Below are 15,892 nucleotides of genomic sequence, written 5' to 3'. Positions count from 1 at the left end.
ATAAAACAAGTTAAAACTTCGTTAATGCTTGATAAACTCTTTTTCCACTTGATTGAAGATTTTCATCATTATGATTTGAACAATGCAGGAATGATATTACTTATACACTTCATCACTAACCTAATTCAATATTAGAAATTGAAATCATTAATCTCTAGTAAAGTGTAACACCCACTTTTTATGTATGAGTTAATTTCAAGGTTATTTGAATTAATTGTGGATTTAGGGTTTTTGCACAAGCGTGGCGTGAATCTTTAATGGCGCGGTGCTGGCCACGTTGATAAGTTGTGGCGCGGTCCTTGCCTTGACCGCAGTGTGGCGTCGCAATTGCAGAAAACTATAGGTCTCAGGTTTTGGGCTCTATTTAAGGAATATGATAATTAGGGTTTCCCCTTTTACCTTCAACCTCCATTCTCATAACGAAAACCCTAGCCTCCTTCATCCTTCTCCATCAGTTTGAGCTTCTTGGATGATCTTTGTATGCCCTTGAAGAAGTTGATTTGCATATTTGGTGTCAAGTGGAAGCAAACCCTGAAGTTTCTATCTTCTTATGACCATTCCCAAGCTGTGAAAGTATTCAAGTTCAAGCCTTTATGGCCATGCATGCTAGATCTAGGATTTTAGCTATTTTGGCAAGGTTTCTTAGGGTTTTGGAAAACTCTAGATCCTTTTCTTGTTTTGTATGATCTTATGGACTCTTTGTAATGAATTAAGTCCATCATTGTCCTTCTGTTTGATCTATACAAGAAGTTATTCCATTTTTGGTTTATTTTTAACCTAGGATGAGAAATGTTGGTGTTTAGGACATGCAAATGGATAAAGTTGGAAACTTTATTGTAACATCCCAAAAATCAAGACCAAAAATTTCATTTTTAATTAAGTTATTATAAAACCAACAGTATAAAAACATTCATAATAACATCACATGTCAAGACCAAAGTCTCAGTAATCAAAACATGTTATCATAAAATAATATCAGAGTGTAATCCCAAAGATCTCATGTGCGGAAAATCATAGTGTGATGCGCTGCGATCGCCGACTCCTTTCCTTTGAAAACAAAGTACCTGAAACCAAAACTGAAAATCGTAAGCACGAAGCTTAGTGAGTTCCCCCATTATACCACATACCATACAATCACATACTGTCAGGCATATCGGGGTGCCCGACCTACCTCTTCGGTATCTTTCAACTGGTATCCGGGGACTGTTTTACCCCCTATCACTACCACATAATAACATAACATAGCATACATAAATATGTTGTCAGACATATTTGGGTGCCCGACCTACCCCTTCGGTATCTTCCAACCGGTAACCGGGAGCTGACCTCCCCTTCGTTATCTTTCAACCGGTAACCGGGAGCTAACCTCCCATTCGGTATCTTTCAACCAGTAACCAGGAGCTGACATCCCCTTCGGTATCTTTCAACTGATAACCGGGAGCTGACCTCCCCTTCGGTATCTTTCAACCGGTAACCGGGGACTATTTCACCCCTACCACTACCACATAATAACATAAAATAATGTACTACTAGGCATGCATGGGTTCTGACTACCCCTTCGGTATCTTTCAACCGGTATCCGGGGACTATTTCACCCCTACTACTACTAACATATATATAACAGAGCATCCTAGCACATCAAACATATCAGATAGTGGCAAACCAGAGAATTATCACAAAGACAATCATCTAACAAATACCTCCTACTAGTGGGCCAACATTGTGGCCTTAGACCCACTTCTACTGGAAGGTAACTCGCCTCACACTGCTGAAGTCTCGCAGACACAACCCCAGCTGCTGGATGACAGATTCCCGAACTGTCAATATCAAAACATCACCCAATTAATAATTGGGTCCCAACACATAACCATAAGTTCTTGGAGTAACAGGCTACATTACCCCATCTTGGCTTGATTCAAGCCCAAGGCCCAATCCAAAGGTCCAAAAGTCAAACTAGGAATCAAAGCCCAACATATGGCCCAAATTTCCAAATTGGGCCCAAACCTTTACATGGTCTTATTTAAAGGCCCAACCATTTTGTCTAGTCCAAACATTTGGCATTTCTAATGGCCCAATATCTTATAATCATAAAGGCCCAAACTATGGCCCAATTTTCCAAATTGAGCCCAAACCCTCATATGGGCCTTACCCGAAAGCCCATCAACATATTATAGTCCATATGATTATTCTTGGATGGCCCATTATTGGCCCAAACACCACAGCCCAATAGAAAGGCCCAACATAAAGCCCAAGTGAAATTAGGGTTTTCACATAAAATGACGATTAGGGTTAAGTGTTTCTCCCTTAACCCATTAAGGACTTAATCTATTAAGTCCATCACTCTACTAGATAAGTCATATGGTGTGATTGGGTGTAATTCACAATTCCATTCCAATGGCCCAAATGTGGGTCCCGATAAGTCCAAGGCCCATATATCTAAAATTAGGGTTTTCTAAACCCTAAATAGGGTTTCCAACCCCTCATAACCCAATTAGGCCCAAAAGCTAAGTCCTTAGGCCAATTAGGGTTCATTAGGCCCATTAGGGTTTCACTAGGCCCATTAGGGTTTTGCTAGTCGGGCACCACCCACTACCGCCTCGAGTATTGGTGGTCAATGGTGGCTCACGGCGGCGGCCACCACCTCACGGTGGTTGTTATGGTCCTGGTCCATTCTTGTCCAAGCATCCCAAACGAGTCAAAACACAACAAGCACACCGCCACCTAACACGGCGGCTGGTGGCGGCAGCCACCACCTCACGGTGGTGGTTTTGAGTTTTCTTTTCATTATTCTAGCCACTATTACAATTTTACAATGAAATAACCCAAAATAAACATACACACAACCACCCTGGTGGTGGCCGGTGGTGGTGCCTTTTCCGACCAAATAAACACCCCACACATCTCTCCACTGAATTAAACACACACATACATGCTTCTGAATTGCAAGATGCACCCCATCCACCCACCTGGTGGCTCACAGCGGCGACAACAACAATTTTGGGGCGGCAACCACCACCTCACGGTGGTGGCGGCGATTTCTTTTGGTTCCCATTCAAGCAGCCACACACACCACACGAACTTGAAGCAGAATCGCACACCCACACAAAATCACAGCCACCTCCCATGGTGGATGGTGGTGACGAGATAAGGCAGCGACGTCAGCAACGACTCGGAGGAGGAAGAACAACAGCGCTACAATGGTGCTCACGGCGGATGGAGCAGGGACACACGACACAATTGTCCTTCGGGATGGCAACCGATGACCGGGGCAACAGAGATGAGCCCTCCGGCGGCGACAACAACAATGTAACAGCGGCGTTCGGAAAAGCGAACAAGGTGAATGGTGGCGGCGCCGGAGACGAAGAGGGAGGCATAAGGGGGAGGTGATCGTTGCTAACTCATTTAGGGTTAGGGTTAAGAGGGTAACAGTTATATACCCCGTCCCTCATCACATCTTTTCCATAATGACGGTTCCAGCCCATCCTCCATAAAATCTTTCCAAAAGAAGTCTATAAATTACCATTTAAACCCTGCCCCTTGAATTCTTTTACAAATTAAGTCCGGATTTTACTAAACAGCCCCTCCCTCAACAATTCCTTTTCAAATTGGTCCAGAATTTACTCTTTAGCCCTCAACATTCAAATCCATTTCAATTCAAGTCCAATAATCAAACTTCAGCCATGTTAACATTTTTAGTCCCTCCTCCTCTCATTCTTTTCAACTTAAGTTCCAACAATCACCACGGAGCCCCTGTCTTCGTAAATATTTACAACCTGAACCCGGATTTTACACTTTTAACCCCCCGATCTCTAAAATTGTGACAATTAACTCCTCGATACCAACACCTTGCTATATAATTATTGATTTTAGGGCTGCTATATATTCATTAATTTGTTTATTTATTTATTAAATAAACGGGGTGTTACATTTATCCACTAAACCCTTCTTTCATTGAGATTTAGAAAGTTTAAGCATTGATCTGAATAGATTAAGTGATTAACTCATATATGGATTCTACCTCGAAAACCACGCTGCCGCCAAGGATATATGTTGGGATGTGCCGCGACGCGAGATTTAAATGAGACTCATGAATGTTTTGTTGTGTCTTATTTGTGATGCAACCAACATCTAGTCTGCAACGCTGTTACCCATTGACCGTTAATTTTTGACCAATTTGATTTTTGGTCAAACTATAATTGATTTGAGTAATTGACTACAGATTGATCTCATATAAATATTAGGTGGTTTGTGCTACTTGTTTACTGCAGAGACTGTTTTTGAGTTTCTTCAATTTGGCTCGGATGAGTTTTCTCAAAATATTATGTGTGGCATTTTATGTCTAGTATGATAGGTTGTATGAATAATGGTAGGACATAGTTGTGTGTTTGGGTCAGTTAGTCTATTTGTTGGATATATGTTGGGATATGCCATGACGCGAGATTTAATGGGACTCATGAATGTTTTGTCGTGACTTGTCTGGTATGAGACCGACATCTAGTCTGCAACGCGGTTACTTGTTGACCGTTGAATTTTGTTGAAAATAGTGTATGAGGTCATTAATTGTTAGTAATATTTCTAATAATAACATGGTACTTTTATTAGATTAGGTGTCTAATCTCATAACTATATTGGTATATACTTAAATTGATAGTAGCACACAGTCCTTTTGGGTTGCCCTCAAGACTAGCAACTAGACAAGATGATTTTGAAGAAAGAGGTTGATTTATTATTTGATTAATAATTTGAAATAAATTATTTATTAATATATTATGAAAATAATATATTAATTAGAAATAATGATATTTAATCAAAACTTAATTAGAATTAATTTTGGGATTAAAGGAATTAATTAAAAGTGCAGGGACTGAAGTGTAATTGTTCAATAGTTGAGCAAGAGGCAATCTAGAACCCTCCATAGGCTTGGGCGGTTTTCATAGGCCTTAGGGTTTCTAGAATAATCTTTGGTGGATAAACAGGAAAGTGGATAATTGTCCGGTTTAAGATTATATTGGATTAGGGTTTGTCTAGGGTTTCCTGACTGCACTATATAAACAACCTCAACCCTATAAATTTCGATCATCTGTTCTTTTGAAGTGCCAGCCGAATTTTAGAGCATTTATCCTCCTTCTCAATCATCTCCCATTGTTAGTGTTGGTTGTGAACCACTAGAGGCGTGACATTTGTGACGCTTGCTCTCAAGGCTTCAACAACACAAGGATTTGCATTGCTATTACTATATAGCAATCAAGGTATGATTATTCTAACCCTAATTGTGTATTTCAAAATTATACTAGTATGCTAGGGTTTTCTATTTTGTTGTTCAAGTTGTATTTTCAATTAGAGAAAACATAGATCAACAATTAGGGTTGCATGCATACATATGAATTATATGTTTTGCATAATATCCATCAGTGGTATCAGAGCGTAGGTTTAGTTTTATATTGAATTGATACAATGGTTGAACTTGAACAAGAAGAAGCAAACATAATCGTCATTCTGTTCCGCCAACACAACGTGGTGTTCATCCACCACAGCATGTTGACCTGCGAAATCGTCCTAACACGACATGGTGATTGTTTACCACGACGTGTTGGACAGTCAGATCCACAAAGTTCGGTTTTAAAGATATCTCATGAATTGATTATGATAATTACTTTTAATAATGCTTTTAATTGTATAAAACTGAATATTTTTTAAAAGTAATTTGATATCCTTATCTTGAATTCATGATTGGTTTATTTTAATTTAATTAATTGAATATTAATCTTGAAATTTTAAAATATAACCTTAGTATTTTTGAAAATTTTTTAAAAATGCACCCTTATATTATATGTAACATTAAAAGTCTAATATTACTAGTACGCCTCATTCACGAAGCCGATCTATAAGGGGCAGTGTTGCAAAAGTTGGACTACTCGGCCGAGTACTCGGAATCGGGCCTCCACTGAGGCGAGTAGTGTCAACTCGGCAAAAAAAATTGGGTTAAGTCAAACTCGGTCAACCTCGCTCCAACTCGGTCCTACTCGATCAAGAAAGTCAAAATCGGTCAACAAATTCAAACTCGGTCAACGAGGGCAAAAATTGACAACCCGATAAAACTTATTTTTGACTTTTAAAAAAATAACCCGAAAACCAAAAAAACAAGCGGCATTCCCAAATTTGGTTCCCCCCATCTTTTCTACGAGAATTCGACCTCCTGCTAGGCTGCTACCCTCTCTCGTCTTTCTCTCTACCGGCGATTGGCGAATAGCTATACCAGTGAATCGCGATACCAACGAATCACAATGTTGTGTTCCTGAGTCGTGATTGTCCACTGGCGAGATCCTCCACTAGCGATCGAGGTTCTTCCTCTTCTACTCTTCCTGTATCTCCTCATTGTGTCGATTTTGGATTTCTTCTTCAAGAACTCGATTTTTTTTGTATTTAAGTTTGTATAACCATATGTATTTCATATCTGAGTATTTACAAAGACAAATGCTCTATATCTCTACTCCCACTATGTCCTACTGTTACTCTATCTCGCTGTCAATTTCACATTTCTTCATCAAGAGCTCGGTTTTTTTGTATTTAAGTTTGTATAATTGTATGTATTTCATATCTGAGGATTTACAAAGTTGATTGCTCTATATCTCTACTTCCACAGTCCCACTCTGTCCCTGACTTCCTGTTTCTCGTTTTTCCCTTAAGATTGTCGGTTGGTGTGTATCAGTATATGTATTTCGTGATTTCTTTACTGGTGTGGTGTGTATGTATTTAGTATTTTGGTGTGTTTGATTTCTCTACTAGAGACTGAGGTTACTACAAAAAGGTTTATGATCTTATTTTTTTGAATTTCAGTTTGAATAACTATATGTTATTTACAAAGGTTTCTAGTATCAGTTTCACAGTTTGGTGTATTTGATTTCTCTACTTTGTCCATGTTTCTCATTTTTTGTATTTGATTTCTCTACCAGTGGCAGTGGATATGTATTTCAGAATTCAGATTTCTAGTATTAGTTTCACAGTTTGTATGTATTTTTTTCCTGTTTTTTGTGTAATAGACTAATAGTATATATGTTATTATGTTTTATAACTTTATGTGACAGTAACAATATGATATTATTCTTTTGAACGGGGTTGTAAATTGTAATTGTATATTTGTATGTATTTCAGAATTCGGATTTCCAGTGTCAATTTCACAGTTTGTATGTATTTTTTTCCCTATTTTCCGAAACATTGTGTGTGTTTTAGACTCACTAACTCACTTTGTGTTAGATGGATTTCTAACTGAAGTAATGACATCAAACACAACAACCCCGTCTACGGGATCAACTACAACTCAAGAGAATCTTAGACGCAAATCGAATGATCCTGGATGGGAATATGCAGTGTGTGTGAATCCTAAGAAACTGGAGCGAGTGAAATGCATTTTATGTAATAAAGAGATGGGCGGGGGAATCAATAGACTAAAACAACATATTGCACAAATTAAGGGAAATGTTTCTTCATGCCCAAAGGCCACAAAACATGACCAAATAAAATGTAGAGACACTCTTCTTGATAACCAAAATAAAAAGAAGGGGAAGGTAGATGAAAATGAGTCTTTAAGACCACAAGTGAATATTAGAAGTAGTGAGAATGAAACCATTACTATCGATGATGATTTGATGGGAGATTCATTTGGCTCTAAGAAGGCTAACCGTTCTTTTGGGCCTATAGATCGGTTTCCAAACACTATCAACCCCCAAGATGTTTCAAACAGGGGAAAGAGCAAACAAGAAAATATGTCAAATGTTATTCGTAAGGAACACATGATTCGTGTGAAAGAATATATTTGTAGATGGGCCTATGAATGTGCCATTGCTTTTCATGCCTTTGAAAAGGACAGCTTCAAAATTATGTTGGAGGCGGTTGGCCAATTTGGACGTGGGGCACCACCTCCAACTAGATATGAGATGGGAGAAACATATTTAAAGAAAGAAGTAGAAAGAAAAATAAATTTGTTGACACCATACAAAGACGAATGGAAATCTAATGGATGCTCGATTGTGACGGACACATGGTCCGATAGAAAGAGAAGGAGCATCATAAACTTATGTGTTAATTCAAAGATGGGGACCGTTTTTTTGTCATCAAAAGAATCATCAGATGAAGCTCACACAAGTGAACACATACATGAGTATGTTGAAAGTTTCATCAAAGAAGTTGGCCCCGAGAATGTGGTTCAAATTGTGACCGACAATGCATCAAATAATATGGGAGCGGCCAAGTTGTTAAAAGAAAAAAGACCAACTATTTTTTGGACATCTTGTGCAACACATACTCTCAATATTATGCTTGAAGGTATTAATTTTAATTGTGCTAATTTTATAATTTAGTGTTATTTATTAATTTTTAATAATATTATTAACGTTTTATTTATTTTAAAAGGTATTGGTGGGCTATCTAGGTATAAGAAAATTTTCAACCATGCAAAAACACTCACGGTGTTTATTTATGCTCATCATAAAACTTTGGCCATGATGAGACATTTTACCAGGAAAAGAGATATTGTGCGACCGGGAGTCACGAGATTTGCTTCCACATTTCTTACTTTGCAAAGTTTGGCCGATAAAAAGGCCCAACTAAAACAAATGTTTACAAGCGATGAATGAGAATCATATAGACTTAGCAACACCGTTAAAGGGAAATCCGCATATGAAACGGTGGTAAATGCCACATTTTGGATCGGTGTAGCATTATGTTTAAAGGTTTTTCCCCCTTTGGTCAAAGTTCTTCGGATGGTTGATGCAGATCGAAAGCCATCAATGGGTTTTGTATATGGTGAGATTCAAAATGCGAAACAAGAAATTATTAATGCTTTGGGCAACAATAAAAATCGTATGAGCCTATTATGGATATCATTTCAAAAAAGATGAAAGGTAGGCTTGATACAACCCTACATTTGACGACTTACCTTTTAAATCCATATTATCTTTATAAGAATCCAGAGATCCAAAATGATATTGATGTGACCGATGCGATTGTTGATTTTGTCGATACAATATATCGGGGAGATCATTATTTGCAAAACCATATCGTGATGGTTGAGTTGCCGGTTTACATGGGTAAACAAGAAAAATATAGTCCAGAAATTGCAATTAAATGATGTGAGGTGAACAACGACAAATTTGATCCGGGTAATATATTTTTAAATTGTATGTGTTTTATAAAATTCCAAAATAATAAATGTAACAATGTTTTTTTCAACTTGTAGTGAATTGGTGGGTAGCTTATGGTGCCTCAACTCCAGAATTGAGAAAGATTGCTACAATGATACTTTCTTTAACAAATAGTTCTTCGGGGTGTGAAAGAAATTGGAGCACTTTTGAAGGAATTGGTAGTTTACTAGATTTTAATTATAATTTTTAAGTAGTTTATTCAAAACTTGTATATTTATCAAATTTTTTTTTTGCTTATTTAAATTTGTAGGTACATACAAAGAAAAGAAATAGATTAGAGACGTCTAAATTGAACAATTTTGTTTTTGTTCAATTTAATGCAAATTTGATGGAAAATAACAAGAAAAGGAAGACTAAGGATATGGAAGTACTTTTAGCAAAAGATGAAAGTGAGGCTCAAGATTGGATCGTCGAAAATGATGTATTGTTGGATGAAGTTGAGCCCGATGAAGTTATGTGTGACGAGGAGTTTTTACAAAATCGTAGAAGTTCTAGATTGAGAGAACTTGACGAGGAAGAATTTGTGTCGGAGGATGAGGAAGAACTAAATGAAGATGTTGAATATGAATCGGATGGAGTTAACATCAACGAACAAATCGGAGCTACATTGGAAGAGGAATATTAAATGATTAATCTAAATATATAATATTAAAGAATGGTGTCTATTTTTGAAACAATTTAACATTTGAAAATGTATCTTTTGTTGATATTTCACCTAATTTTGTAATGAATTTCAATAAACTAATATTTTAAATTATGATATTTGACATGTATAATTTCCTTTAAAATATTTTTTACATGATTTACCGTATCCGAGTACTCCCCGAGTACTCCCCAAGTAATCCGAGTACTCGCTACTCCCCCCTTGGCCGGGCAGGTACCGAGTAGCGAGTTCACCAACCTTGATAAGGGGAGTTTAAGGAAGCGACTTATAAAATGACCGTCATTGGGTATCCACTCTTACTCACCGCTCCCTTGATTGGTGGAGGGTCGTTAGCCGAACGGGTTTGATAGGACAACCTAATCCTCATTAATAAGTATAATGAATTATAAAGTAACTAAACATATTTTTTTTATAAAATTCTCAATCTTAGTTACTTTAGGTAAAACGTGAACTTGTATGCTAACCCATGAAATTACACATTGCACTTTATGAGTCGTTAGTGGAGCGCGCGTGGTTAACCGACACACTAATAGGGACGAATAAAAAGTGGCAATGGGTGTCTCGAAAATTATCATTGATTGATGGAGCGTGTGTGGCTAACCGGCACGTTAAAATGAGATGATAAATGACATCGAGAGTACCACGTTAATTTGCATGGTTATTCACATCTTGTTTGTGATCCTCGATATCCCAATCATAAATGGAAGAGCATAATCGAGATTAAACATGCCATTGAAAAATTCAATGATTCTCAAAAAGATCTAAGAATTTCATTTAAAACCCAAATTCATTAAATTTCGTTTTTCAATGGTGAAATTGGTAAATCGTCATTTACCTACATTTATGTAATTTACAATTAGATTATGGTATCCATTTTCTAAGTTGTAAATTATTTAGTTGGATCCCAGCCTTGATATTTCATTTTGGGTGTTATATTAAGGAATATTCTTATCTAACTAAAACTATCATTTATACTCTTTCAGATGTCTACTCCAACTGATGCTTCTGGTTCCTCATCCTCCTCCAACAACAACTTCTCTCTGTTGAACATCTGCTTAAAGGTGCAATTGGATGACACCAACTACAATGATTGGATGCACAACATCAAAATGTGCCTTCGCTTCGAAGACAAGGAATACGTTCTTGAAAAACCTTTGGATGAGATCGACGAAAAGAAGGTCACTCCTGAAGAAATGGTCACCTACAGAAAACACTATAATGATGCCACAAAAGTTGCGTGCATCATGGTGGCAACAATGACTCCATAATTGCAAAGGGACTATGAGGATTACTGGCCGTACGAGATAAACAAGGACCTTATGGAGAAATACCATAAGCGAGCTCGTCAAGAAAAGTATGAGGTGGTAAAGTCCCTCATTGCAAGCAAGATGAAGGATAGTGTCACACCCCCGAACCAGACGGCGGAAACGTCCGGGGGCGGGTGACTTCATCTTGTAATATCATCACAATGTATATAATTGAATCATAGACAACATCATCACCATAAATGAAATATAACAACCATCATAGTTTTACATCAATGTGTTTGTTCACAAATTACATGACAAAATGTTAAATGTATGATGAAAACAAAAATACAACAAAAGTTCGCATTTCTTTGACGACCGACCTGATTAACGAGTCCCTGAGAATACAAGTTATTTTGAAAACGTCAACATATATAATGTTGGTGAGTTCTTAAGCATGTTTGTATGAAAAGTTTTGCATCATTTTGTAAACACCATAAATCCGATATTCCCGTGAAAATGGTTTGAAAGTTTTGTTTCAAATCTTGTATTAAAGCATGCGTGTTCTTGCTTGGTAGTGTAAAAAGAGTGCTTCCCAGAAAATCCGATATTTTCTGTTTGTAAAAGTGAAGTGGTCTTAAAACCCTAAGACCCGAGTAATGTAGTAAATGTATAGTTCGTACATTGTATCAGGAGTATAGTATGTGTATTCCGTAAATTTATTTGTTTGTTATTCTCTATATGAGTCGCTATAACCATACTTGATATGACTGATATGCCTGTCGTGACGTTCTTCAGACGTCGGTTAGGTAAGACATTTGTCACCCTAGACTGACCCGTCTAGCTGTAGCGATCAGCTCAGGTGCGGGGGTGTCAACCCCGTATAGATCTATACACAAATTCTCGCTCTCCTTCCAGGAGACTCTGGTTATAACTACATGACTTATGGTGTACACTAGGTAGGTACGAATGAAGACGTGTCTCACAAGAACCTTAACTAAGTTTACGCGAATATTGTATCTCATTGCTTAACACTTTAAATAATGTTTCAAGTATGTATTTTGTTTACAATTCATCGGTGATAAAAAATATATTTGTTCATATCAAAATGTCAAATATTTAATTGATATCGACCCGATAAGCATAAAATGTGTCGTATAGGCTCGTTAAGAAAACAATTGGGCATTTAAGGCCCAATGATGATAGAAATACCAAACATGGCCCAATAAAACATGTAGTTGTGTACGTAAAGGCCCAATAAGGCCCAAATAACATAAACGACGTGAATAGTCCGTTTCTCATCAAAATACTCGTTTTAACTCAATTATTACCAAAATGACATAAAAAGACCCACTTTTATTAAAAATGATCATTTTTGGCCCAACAAAACGAAATTTATAATAAAGGCCCACTTTTGTTAAGAATGACAATTTAAGCACGAGAATTTCAACAATGGCCCATTTTTATTACAAATAACATTTTAGGCCCCCCTTAAAGCCGAGAATTTACAATCAAGGCCCATTTTTGTTAAAAATGACATTTTTGGCCCATTAAGCCGAGAATTTACATTCAAGGCCCATTTTAGTTAAAATTGACATTTTAAGCCCATTAAAAACCGTGTTTTGTCAAATAAGGCCCATTTTTATCAAAAATGTCATTTTAAGCCCATTAAGGCTGAAAATTTCATTTTAAGCCCATGAAACCATGAATGTCCAAATAGAGCCCATTTTTATGAAAATGTGCACATTTGGCCCATAAAAACCGAGGAGGCCCAATATGAAGCCCATTTTGACAAAAGTAACATTTTTGAACCCCATAAAACTGTGAGTGTCACAACAAGCCATTTTTATCCAAAAATGACTCTTTTGACCCTTCAAAACCGTGAGTATCATAAAAAGGCTCACTTTTGCTTATTTGGCAAATATGGCCCCTCTTTAGATTTTCTTTAGTTTTATGGTATCCTTTAACATGTTTAATATTTTCAACATCATAGTGAGTTACATAAAGTAACTTGTTTTCCTAATATCTTCAAGACTTGGAAGATATATCGAGTTTACGAGTGTTTAACACAGTTTCATAACATATTTACACAACATATCATGAAAATACACACAAGCATGCATAAATACTTAGATTTAACACAAAACCAACTTGTATTCTCCCCCAAAAGTTAGTAAATCACGAAAAAGGAGGGGTATGAAGCTCACCTTGGTGTTAGTTGGGTTTTGAAGAGAAGATTGAAGGAGATTTCGGCCTTGAATGCTTCTTGGGAAGAGTTTTCGAACTTAGGGAGCTTTAGGAAGCTTGAATCACGAAATGCAAGTGTTTATGAGTGAAAATCTTAGCGTAAAAATGAAGTTAAACATCTTGGATGTGAAGTAACTTACCAAGTTTGCAAGCTTGAAGACCTTGTTGAGCTAACTCACACACCTACAATTTTAGAAGAGGAAAAGAAGAGGGAGTTTTTCCTTTAAGGGTGAAGAAGAAAATGAGGGTGGTGGTGATGCTTCTTGGTCGTAAGTAGAGGGAGAGAGAAGAGAGAGAAAGAGAGAGAGAGAGAGAGAGAGAGAGAGTTAAATGGTTAATACATGGTGGTTTGGACTTAGAAATACGGGAGATAGTTGCTTGGATTACCACTAAACAACAATGAGGTGTCACCCCCATGTACACTCTTCATTTGTTTTATTTATTTATTTATTTATTTTTTAACAAGGCCGAGAGTAGGAGGAAAGAAAAAGAACATGGATCTTGGGATTGATATAACATTGGCCCATTAGGGGTTTTCGATCCATGTGGGCCCACATATGAGCTTATGGCCCAAAAAGGGTACATGATATGGGTTTTTGGCCCAATGTGATTGATTAAGTGGGTTTTCGGCCCATAAAAACAAGTTGAGTGGTTTCCGGCCCAATAAGGCCCATAAAGAGTCTTATGGCCCAAAATACTATTGCTTAATGAATGTGGGTCCGACTAGGGCCCAAATCAGGATTCTTGGCCCAAAAGAACCAAGTTGAGGGGTTACTGGCCCATTAGACCCAATAAATGAATCCTGGTCCAATAATAGGTTTGAACCGGGAAGTTATGGTTACAAGCCCAAAGTTGAGTGAATGCAGCGTATCGAATTAGGTTTAGAGCTTTCACGAGTGAGTTTTTGACTTGAATTGTCGTTTGTGAATGTATAATTTGTATAACATCAAACTTAGAGTCACAAGATACATCAGGAGTTAATTGCACATGGACAAAATTTCCTAGCCTTAAAATGCTAGTTGTGACAGATGGAGAGTCTGTGAGCAACCACGTTTTGAGAATGCAACGATACGTGGATAGGCTAATCAAGCTCATTGTGAATTTTGACGAAGAGCTGACAATCGACATAGTGTTGAACTCTCTGCCAAGTTGTTATGATCAGTTCATATTGGCCTATCATTTGAACAACAACAATGAAACTACTTTGTCACAATTGCACAACCTCCTTCGAACAACTGAAGCAATGAAACTCTTTGCCAAGTTGTTGGTGAATTCATTCACAAGGTTAGAGAAACTATAAAAATACTTGAAACGTTCTCCATTTGCTACACAAAAGTTTAACAATCTAAAAACTGAATGCAAGCTTAAAGATAATAAAAAAGTTAAAATGGATTGTCCAACCATATGGAATTCAACTTTTTTGATGGTTCAAAGTGCTCTAGAAATGAAAGAGGTATTTTGGCGTTTGACACAAATAGATCAAAATTATAAATTTCATCCAACTAACCATGAGTGGAAAGTTGCCAAAGTGATAAGTAATTGCCTAGAACACCTTTATAAAGAAACAAATCGATTTTGTGGTACTTCTTATCCTACATCAAATGTGTTTTTTTCCTGATATATGTAATGTTAAATTGCATATGATGAAGTGGGAGACTAGTGAATATGATTTTTTTTGCGAAATATGGCTGCCCCAATGAAGTTAAAGTTTGAAAAATATTGGGATGAATGTTGCTTGGTTTTATCGGGTGTTGTTGTATTACTACAATAAGACCATTCTTCTCTTGCTACTCCATATATTGAAAATGTTCGCAATGTTGTCTTTGACCTCTTTAATGAGTATAAAGATTGTATATCTCATTCAAAAGTAGAATCAAGCCAAGAAGTTCATGGTTCTTCAAATAAGGTACATTCCAATGATGATGAATTAAGTGGGTTTGATTCTTGGTATGAGAAGAAATCGAATGTAGTTACCACACGTAAAACCGAGTTAGAGATGTATTTAGAAGAACCTCTCTTTCTAAGAAGCGAGTCATTTAATATTCTAAATTGGTGGAAAGTTAATAATGTCAAACATCCTACTTTAGCTAAGATTGCACGAGACATTTTAGCTGTTCCAACAACTAGTGTTGCATACGAGGATGCATTTAGCGTTGGAGGAAGAATAATTGATGAATTTCGTTTGTCCATGCCACCTGAAACTGTGGAGGCTTTGGTGACTACACAAGATTGGCTACCAACAAGGAAACAAAAAAGTATTTAACTCGATGTCTAAGTAAAATGTAATCTGCATTGTATTTTATTTTGAGTATTAAGTATTGTTTGTCGTATTGGATTTTGAGTTTTAGTAATGTAATTCTTGTTTTGATTGACTTTTTTTTATTGAAAACTATTACTTTATGACACACATCAAAATTATGTAATTTAATGGTAAAAGAGTCGGATATTCGTTGATTCGGTGAATACAAATATGAATTTGATTATTTAAAACCCAGAGGGTTAATGGGTCGGGACGGATCATGTTTTCAAAATTT

The 15,892-nt window shown here is 36.9% G+C and overlaps 1 protein-coding gene across 1 annotated transcript; it reads left to right on the top strand.

Annotated features, from left to right (window-relative positions):
• Positions 1–7,274: 7,274 nt before the first annotated feature.
• Positions 7,275–9,825, top strand: LOC145158195 (uncharacterized). The gene is made up of 6 exons (XM_079077127.1): positions 7,275–8,322; positions 8,410–8,428; positions 8,645–8,859; positions 8,970–9,086; positions 9,315–9,358; positions 9,451–9,825. The coding sequence occupies exons 1-6, from the start codon at positions 7,275–7,277 to the stop codon at positions 9,823–9,825; spliced, it is 1,818 nt and encodes a 605-aa protein (XP_078933253.1).
• Positions 9,826–15,892: the final 6,067 nt, after the last annotated feature.

This window comes from Lactuca virosa, chromosome 2 (assembly GCF_052849685.1).
Source record: "Lactuca virosa cultivar CGN04683 chromosome 2, Lactuca_virosa_CGN04683_v6, whole genome shotgun sequence".
In the NCBI taxonomy this organism is placed as follows: domain Eukaryota; kingdom Viridiplantae; phylum Streptophyta; class Magnoliopsida; order Asterales; family Asteraceae; genus Lactuca; species Lactuca virosa.
This window is presented reverse-complemented; position numbering and strand designations above follow the sequence as displayed.